At 32.3% G+C, this 9,922-nt stretch overlaps 1 protein-coding gene across 1 annotated transcript; it reads right to left on the bottom strand.

Annotated features, from left to right (window-relative positions):
- Nucleotides 1-5,975: 5,975 nt before the first annotated feature.
- LOC110619011 (zinc finger CCCH domain-containing protein 17) lies at nt 5,976-9,621 on the bottom strand. Its single transcript, XM_043958473.1, has 3 exons — nt 9,227-9,621; nt 8,444-8,554; nt 5,976-8,233 (listed from the first exon to the last, which is right to left on the bottom strand). Exons 1-3 carry the CDS (start codon nt 9,359-9,361, stop codon nt 6,296-6,298), a joined length of 2,184 nt encoding a protein of 727 aa, XP_043814408.1. The 5' UTR covers nt 9,362-9,621; the 3' UTR covers nt 5,976-6,295.
- Between the last annotated feature and the right edge of the window lie 301 nt (nt 9,622-9,922).

Below are 9,922 nucleotides of genomic sequence, written 5' to 3'. Positions count from 1 at the left end.
GTTGAGAATATACAATGTTGGACTGATGGTGTTGCTTTTTCAAACGAACACCCTCTATGGTATCCACACGAACGTCTTCTATCCTTCTAGAGTGCTAGCTCTCTCAAAGATGGATAGATTATGTGCTCCATAATCTGCAGCTATTAGACTGAGTTTTCTCAAAACGTCGTCCAACCCCCCCAATTTGTAGTAGGAGTATTTATATATTTCAGTCTTTTGTTTTCCACCAACTCTTTTCCTAAAAGAGTTGTGCTCAGAACCCATTATCACAATCTCGCAGATACTCAAATATCTTATGTGATAGAGTCCTTTATCTGTAATACTTACAGATAGACTGTAGATCTTTTAAATATTATTATCTCATAATAATAATTAATTAATAATAATAATAATACTTTATTATTATTAACTATATTAATAATTAATATCAATAATAATAATAACACTTTATTATTATTATTAATTATATTAATGATTAATAATAATAACACTTTATTATTATTAATTATATTAACGGGCTTTGGGCTAAATATGACATAGCACTTTTGTGTGTGACCCAATAGGCTCACATTAATTGGCAATAGGCCTAGTCCCACAAGGCCCATAAGTCATAAGTGGCCTCTAGCAAGACATTATGACTATCAATAGTCCAATAAAGCTTAATAAATAGAACATGAATTAATCTATTTGTCACACGATATCTAGTTTGAACATAAGTCATGGTCAATGTCAAACTTATAATGTTCAAACTTATGATTTCTCGATCTCTAAGTAGACTGATAAATTCAAATGATATTGATCACACTATCAATTCATTTGAGCACGGCCATGCATTTCTCAGTCTCACTTATCGAGGGGCCCAGAAGATATCTCTCATAGAGAGGGACAAATCCTATCTTGATTGTTCATTATACTCTATATAATTTCTATTATGCTCAATCATAACCTTTATGATTGTCCGATTAAAGACAACGTTTGGTTATGTCAAAACATAATAGTCCTTATGTTGGAAACTATGACAATCTCAAGTCAAAGGATTAAGACATAACTACTTTGAGATTCACTTATGACAATGACCCATGTAGTGATCTCAATGCGGGTCCATCCAATACTTTGTTCTCTAACAAGTATATATGATTATTGAATTATATCAACATATACATAATCATCTCATGATTATCAATCAATAATCATACCAGTTATATTTTATTATTATCAATATAATAATAAGTAACCAGGGATGATAATCATTATTATGTAACATGCAAACAAATAATAATGATAAAAACCTCTTTTATTAATAACCAAAACGACATATAAAAAGGTCCAAGATAATGGCCTAGGGCATATACACTAGCATGTCCTAGTAGAAATATAATTACCACATGAATGCTTATGGGATAAGATACATGGGTGATTGGCATTAGTGCAAGTGGGAGATTGTTAATTATATGCCCTATAGCCAATCTATTAGTTGTATTTGGACATTAACTTTGATGCATTTTAAGTATTTAATACATTAATAAAAGGCATTTATTTATCTTAGTATTCATTTAATTGAATCTTGATTAAAGATAAAGTTAATGAGACTATATTACTATACAAAGAAAATTATAATGTGGTTATAATTATGAGATTCCTATTGCATTTTTTAGTAATGTCTCTAAATTTTCCTAATCAACATTCTTATGATTATTGGATAATAATTAGAGCTGGAGAGACTGGTACATATTTTTTTTTCTTTTTCAAAGAAAGCAATTGATCTAATATGTTGAGATATATGAGATATCTAGAACTAATATATAGGTGCTTATTTTAAATAAGTACACTAAATTGCCCGCCTGAGAATTTCATACGGAGAATTACCTATGTTTATGGATTCCTTAATCTTTTGACTTGAAATCAATAAGTCATTTTATATAGGAATTCTATGATTTGATTCATCTTATACATTACTTAGTTCATGAGTAATAAATGGGGATGAATTGGATATAATAGAAACTGTATGAACGGTGTTATGTGATTGAGATAGGGTTCATCACCTTAGGTTAATTAGAAAAATGTTCCATTTGTTCTCTACTAGCATTGATTATAAAATTCTTGTGCAAAGTGGAATGAAATTAGCAAATTAGATTTGAAATTTCATTTAATTAGTCAATGGCTATTGCAAAGAAAAGTAATATGATTTAACATAGTAAATATGCTCCATGCTTTAATTGTTAAATCGGAACATTAGTAATAAAAGAATATTAATTATATTGAGAAATCATATATTGAAAGATTAAGTCAAACCACTATTGACATACCAACTATTTAGATAGTCTTGACATGTTGGTAGACAATGTTCTTAACCTTCAAATTAATTAATTAGTTAATTATATTTGTCACCAATATATTGGAACCTAATGGGTCATACACGTAAAGAATAATATGAGAAAGTAAAATAAAAAGTCAAATCAAGTAGAACTTGATTTCATATAAGTTTTGTAACACTAAGAGTAAAGTTGTAATTTGTAAGGATTACCATTTAACCTAATAAATTAAGGACTAAATTGAATTTGTCTAAAACTTATATGGTTTATTTATTAAAATTTTGGGCCATAATTAGAATTTATTTATTTAATTATTTAAATAAATAAATATAATTATTATATTAAAAACTGTAGGGATTTAGTATAAAAGGCTATCTTAAGGAAGCCTATTGACACAAGTAAGAGCCATCAAAATTTCAGAGGAAAAGTTGAGACCTAGCACTCAATACTTTTTCTGCTTCTCAATCCTTAAAATTATTTTAGGGGTTTTCGATTGGCATTTTGTGTGGCTATCGTTAAAGGTTATACACTTGAACAATTTATGGTTTGCAACAACCCAACCGAGACGAACGGTTTCGTATTTTAGCTGCAAAAGAAATAACAAAGGTATTTAATTTCTCTACACTTTATTTCTTTATTCATCTAAAACGTGATCTTTATTGAAAAAAAAATTTCTATTTTTCCATTGTGTATCAATCTAATTGATTCCCAACACTTAGTTCCTCAAAAGTACAATAAAACTACAAAGTTGAAAGATTTCCTTTAAGTATAGCCTCGCAACTATGTCAGAGTAGAAGTTGACCATTCAAAAAACATGATGAAAAGATACATACTCAAGTCTTAAGAAAAATAAGATGAACTAAAGCCATTGTGGAGTCGATATCCTAAGATACTAGAGGGTGTGCCATATGTCATGCACAATATACTAGCATAGAGTCCATCTCATATTTAATGATCTAAAATTCTTCCTTAAAGGCTGATTGGATACTTGCCAACATCCTCTCCTGTAGCAGAAGAAGAGTACCAAACCTTTCAAACACATCTAGCAACTATAGACCTAGAGCTATACCTAGCTATCACAACTATAGATGTTGGCATCGAAGGAGTTTTCTATGTCATATCACAAGTGAACTTCATAATTCCTAATGAGGGAGGAGACCATTCCATAAACGAGTCTGTTAATCTTGAGCTATCCTTGTGTACGGAAGAACCAACAATACCACACTATTGCAATAGAGAAAAATCAACTAAGATACGCCTAGAGGTAGCGAGCGAGTTAGGGATTACTACTCCAAAAACTCCTCTATTCCACTTTTTCCAAATATGTCAAGTGAGAGTGACCAAAGTCATAGTACGATGTGCATCACTATCAATACAAAACCTATCTCAGAGTATTTTCCACCAGGAATCAAAATTTGAAAACCCATCAGATCAAATTTATAACCACACAGACCTAGAAACCAAGTAGCACTAACATGCTGGCACCAAAAGACATACTCGAAAGTTTATGAGTGTTGATGACATAAAGAGTAGAGAGGATTAGATAGCATACCTCTTTAATGAACGTTGGATAACATAGGCGATACATCATGAAACATATACTAGAGGAAAAATTTAAGCTTAGGGATAACTAAACAGATCAAAGAAGCTTCCATAAAACACTAGATGAAGAGGATGGGCTAAGAAACTCAAAACTTTTATTTGTAAGACAAATTAAAAGTTGATAACTCGACTTGATCGTATATCATCCATATTTTTCAAAATGCCAAATTAAAGAATCTGGTGTATCCCAAGGTGCCATCGGAATCGAGAAAATAACCTAAGTCTTGGCAAAACTAAACCAATGGAGCACAAGCTGATGCCTCCGTTCCAATGCCTTGTGATCAATAAGATCTACCACCATATTAAGATGGATCGGTAATAAAGCACGTCTCAGGAAGAGAAAAAATTTTCAATTAAGGAACCCATGGATTTGACCAAATTAGAATACCAATGCCATCCTCAATATTCATTCGTACCCCCAACTGAAGAAGCTCCCTTTCAGCCAAAAGGTGCTGCCAAATCCATTAACTTTGTTGTTTTATCACGGCTTGCCAAAAGGAGATATATGGAAAATACAAACATTTTTAGACCCCTGCATAAAACCTTTTGAAACTGGTACATATGATGTTCTTTCCTCTTCAAAAGAAGCAACTGATTTCATAGGTTGGGATATGTGAGATATTTAGAACTATAATTTAGGTATTTATTTTGTGAATAAGTATACTGAATTGATCCACCTTAGAATTTCATATGGAAAATAAGCTGTGTCTATGAACTATTCAAGCGATAGTTGTGTAAATGATTCTTTGACTTGAAATTAATAAGTCATCTTATATAAGGACTTCTATATTTTGATTCATTTTACATATTACTTAGTTTATGAGCAATAAATGGAGATAAATTGATTATAGTAGAATATGTTTGAAGATGTTTACGTGATCGAGATAGGATTCATCGCTCTAGATTAATTAGAAAATATTCAATTTGTTCTTTGTTAGTATTGATTATGAAATCCTTATTCAAAATAAAATGAAATTAGCAAATTAAATTTAAAATTTCATTCAATAAATCAATGGCTATTGCAAAGAGAACTAATATAATTTAACACAGCAGACACGCTCCATGCTCAATTTTTAAAGGGCACATTAGTGATTAAAGAAATATTATTTATATTGAGAAATCATATACCGAAAAGTTAACGTTAAATACATTTTAAATATTTGAATAGTCTTAACATGTTAAATAATATTCTTGACTTTTGAATTAATTAATTAGTTAATTATATTTATCGACAACATATTTAGAATTTAATTAGTCACGCACATAAAAAATAGCATGAGAAAATAAAATGAAAAATCAAAATAAAATTTAATTGTATATAAATTTTATGACGTTTAGAATAAAATTAAAAATTTAAAATGATTATGATTTTGACCTCATAAATTAAATATGGACTCAATGGAATGTCTTTAAAATTTATATAATTTATTTATTAAATTTTTAGACCAAAATTATTATTTATTTATTTAATTAATTAAATAAATATTATTATACTATTCTCTAAAAAATTAGTATAAAAGGTTGAAATTTTTCTATTGATATTTTATGTAAATATTATTAATCATCATGTATTTAATTTATGATTTAAAACACAATTGAAATAAAGGATATCATATTTTTACTATAAATATATATATATATATATATATATATTTACCTTTTATTTTCTTATTTTTTCTATTTTTCCGCTGTGCATCAATATGATTAAAATCCTGCAATTATTTGTTGTATTACATTATTAATTAATGAGTATATATTGTTATTTTGAAGTAAAAATATTATATTGCTCTCATTTTAATCTTAAAGGCCAATTTTAAATTAAAAATATTTAACGATGTTTTTTTCAATCTTTAGTGAATATCGTTTCTTTAGTAAATATTTAACTATGAATAAGATCTTTAGAAATCATTTCATTTTAAATCTAAACATATACAATTTTTCATAGACTCGATAATAATTTACCTAAGGATAATAACCTAATTTACCACAAACTGCTCTTATTTCGTGTCTTCCAATTTGAACAAACAAAATTAACAAACGACGACAAATCGAGAACATTCCTTTTGAGGAGTAAGCAGCAGTTTTCTTATTAACTGTTAAACTGTTACATTCGAGCCTTTTTGTGCGATCAGAAGAGATGGGCTAAAGCTACACCCAAAGCACCAGAAAATTTCCATTCAATCAGTGCTAGATACAAATAATTAAATAAAAAAAAAAAGGGAAGTTTAAATTAATACCGGAGAACTTTGATATTCCTACTTCTAGAAATAAACCCATGGCAATTACACCTGTTGATCAAAACCAGCCAACCATAATCACTCCCCACGATCGTCAACGAACCATAATAATACCCAAAAACATCGAATCTTTCCAACTGCCTTTTACGAGAACATTACGCCAATTTTCTTAGCAAAGTCGTCTCCATCTTCGTCATCTTCGTATTCTTCTTCTGCTTCTGCGTCTGCATTTTCCCCGTCTTCATAATACTCTCCATCAACTTGCTCATATTCGTAGTCCCCCTCCCTTTGATCTTCACCTTCATACTCATGATCTTCGACCCCATTATCAACAATCATCCCATCTTCAGTCTCAGGTTCACTTCGATTACGTTGTTGAGAAGAATACAGACCAACTGCAACTTCAGTAGTTTTTCCAACCGTTCCAACTCCAGCAGCAGCTGCAGACTTGGATCCTTCATCTTTAAGCACTTCCTTGCTGGCTCCATCCTTTATGGATGTATAAGCATCTTGTGTGTCAGCAACTGCTACAACGTCCAAGCTTCCAAGGATTTTCTTGCTTTCTTTTTTATCATTATCATATTCATTGACAAAAGATATTCCATTGCCATTAGCCACAGCTTCAGCCTCTTTTTTTCTCTTTAGAATCTCACTAAGAGGCATTGGGCCTTCGAATGAAAGATCACCTTCAGATGGTTGGTAATCTTCCAATTGTTTTCTCTTTCCAAGGGATTGTTGCATCCTACCTTCTGTACTTTTTGTACCTTTCAGCTCTGCAAGACTTTTAGGACCAGCAAAATCAGTATTTCCATTAGCTGTCAGTTCTCTTCTCATTCGAATACCTCTAACATTTCTCAGTTCACTATTGAAGTCCTCTTCCACCCTAGCTTTTATTCTGTCACGAAGCCTCCCTTGATGAGAAGGGATATGTGACCTTCCTGGTGATGATCTGGCCTGAACCCTACCCCTGTCTATTTCCCTTTCAACAAGTAAATCACTGCTGGTTGCAGATCCTTCTGGAAGCTTTATCCTACCACGAAAGCGACTGCTCATTGAGCTTTCATGTGCAGGTAAATTATGCGAGTCCCCTCGTGAAGAACCGCGATAACCTCTATCCTCAACATGGTTTTCAGGGACAAAATCGTGACTGACAATTGATCTCAAGCCATCAACTCTCCTATGTTTCGACAAACGATAACGCAGATCTGATTCATCAAAAAGTTCAGGGCTATCTGCTTTTGAGTAAGCTCTCCGTTCCAAATGAGCTGGCTCGACTAGCATTCTCTCTGATGAAGCCCTATGTTGTTCCCAAGCATATTGCCCTTGCATGCATTCATAAGCATCGTAGCCTCGGAGATCAGGATATGTTTCTTGGTCAATGTCAGCAACTGAACTGTAATCAGCAGAATGACCCATATCATATTCATTCCCCGCGTTCAAGCTCCTTCCTTCACGACCTCTTGTCTTTGCATATTGATCTTCACCATGGTAATAATCGGAATTTCTCAACTCATCATCTACAAGAACATCAAAACCGGGAGAGGACTCCCTCAAAAGCTCATCAGGATCCTTACCATTCTGGAAACCAGGCTCATCTGACACTTGTGACTTCTGCAAATGATTGAAACGACTTGAGTTTCGATTGACAACGGGAGCAACATTTGTTTCTTTGTATTTTGAAAGCTCAGCTTCCATGCTCTTAGGTGGTGGATGATTCCTTTCAACTCCTGCTCCACTTCTTGGTGGACCAATTTCTGGTTTGGGTGCAGGTTTAGCTTCAGCAGGTGCTCCAACTATTTTGGAGAAATTTCCCTGTGGAATCTTCTGAGGGCCATTAGAAGTCTTCTTTTGAGGTGAATATTCAACATTAGAGGGTACCATTGGCTGTAAAAGTTTGTAACTAACATGATTTGGTCCATGTAAGAAAGCACATCTATCACCTTTTAAGCAGAGGCCCTTCTGGAAGAAAATGCAAGCAACTGCTTGTTTAGCTGAATTTTGAGTGTTTGAGGCAGGTAAGACTGCTGAATGTGATGGAGGCAAAGAAGCTGATGCTTGGGTTCCATACAAGCCATCAAGTGGCTGAAATGAGAATATTAATATTCAAAATCTATAAGATTGAAAATATAATATAAACAAGCAAATGTATACTGACAAAAAAAGAAATTACTGATTTTCTGATCCACGTTAAAAAAAATAAAAATAAACAACAAATTAAGGGCACCACAAAAAGGTATAAAAGGAATATAGCAAGAAAATTGTAGGTCCAAAAAAAAGGAAGAAGATACTTACTGGATGACGAAACCCACACTTTGGATTCAAGCAATTCCCATTCAACCAGAAGTAACAATCCCTTGGGTTAACCCGGGCATATTCACTATGGCGATACTCGCATTCACTTCCCTGTTGACAGAAACTAAAAATGAGTATTATCAACTGATGGAAGAAACTAATTCCATATACATTAAATTATACTATGTGTAGCAAATTCAGGACAAGTTCAACTTCCTTCCTGAGGAACTGACAAAAAGACTACTAAAACTACTACTACATTAAATTACGCTAAGGCTCCTATCCCAGAAAAGGGTTGAGTTATTTGCTCAGATTCCGATTTTAAATCCTTAAAACTGTGGCACCTAACACAAAGTAAAGCAACTAAATAATTATCAAAACTAAACAAACAGAAACAAAAGCAAAGCTCTGTAAATCTCTAAACAATCAGATTCACAAAGTAACTTTCAGCTAAACTGAAACGCTCATATATGTAAGATAAATACAAAATTAATCTCTATCATTCTCGATTCACACAGCATTAGAGAAACATAGACCCGATGCCTAATGAGAAACGAAAGAATCAGATTAACCACATATACTCGTTAAATTCAAAAGAGAATCATCCTATGAAACGAATACAAACCCTAAAAGGATCCAACATCATCTAAACTTAATGCAACAAAGCCAAATCGTAAATCTGAAACCCTAAATAGCAACAAACACAAAGATCCCAAAACAGCAAAATATCATTAAAGAAAAGGGCATAGAAGAAAGAAAGACAAAACAAAAACAAAACAAAACCTTTTTGCAGGTTAAAGGAGAAGCAAGAAAGTAAACGCAATCCGTATTCCTTTTCAAGGCCTCTTCCTCCGCAGACGGCGCTATTGCTTTCTGTTGTTGTTGTTGTTGCTGCTGCTGCTGCGTGGCCGCAATCATGGCGGTTCTTACCTAAAGGAACCCAAGAACACCCAGATCGATTCAATTGCAGATCGAGCAACGAAGAGAGAGATGGAGAAAGAACCGATCCAAGAATAAACAAACAGGAAGAATTGAAAGAACAGCCGCCGCCACAGAAGAGAAGGAGAGAGCGAGAGGTAATGAAAAGTGTGTTGAGGTAAAGAAGAGAGAGAGATTGGAAGCTAAAGGCTAAAGAGGTAATCGCCTTTTCTTGTTTTTAAGGTGTTGAAAGAAGGGAGATGAGATGGACATGGAGATGTGCGTATGTGATCATGATTTGGGGTCGTGTACTTTGTCTTGTTTTTTTTTTTTTTTTTTTTTTTTTTTTTTTGTGTTTTCTTTTAAGTAATTTTTTTAATTTAATAATATATGACCTTTTTAAAAAAAAAATATCTATTTTTTAAAAATTACACAATTAAAATATAAGAAAAAATAAATATGAGAGTATTTATTTAATTAACTATGTGGAAAAAAATTATGATGTCTTAGAGTTTTGATAAAATCTATAAAATTGTTTTTCCTTAAATTTTATGTAATAAA

This window comes from Manihot esculenta, chromosome 7, assembly GCF_001659605.2.
Source record: "Manihot esculenta cultivar AM560-2 chromosome 7, M.esculenta_v8, whole genome shotgun sequence".
Classification (NCBI taxonomy): domain Eukaryota; kingdom Viridiplantae; phylum Streptophyta; class Magnoliopsida; order Malpighiales; family Euphorbiaceae; genus Manihot; species Manihot esculenta.
The sequence above is the reverse complement of the archived record's forward strand: the minus strand, read 5'-3'. Positions and strand labels throughout refer to the sequence as shown.

Coding starts and splice junctions, on each gene's coding strand:
- LOC110619011 (XM_043958473.1), bottom strand. CDS start 9,361: ATGATTGCGGCCACGCAGCAGCAGCAGCAACAACAACAACAACAGAAA. Junction 8,555..9,226: donor CTCCTTTAACCTGCAAAAAG/GTTTTGTTTTGT, acceptor TTCTGTCAACAG/GGAAGTGAATGCGAGTATCG. Junction 8,234..8,443: donor AGTGTGGGTTTCGTCATCCA/GTAAGTATCTTC, acceptor TTCTCATTTCAG/CCACTTGATGGCTTGTATGG.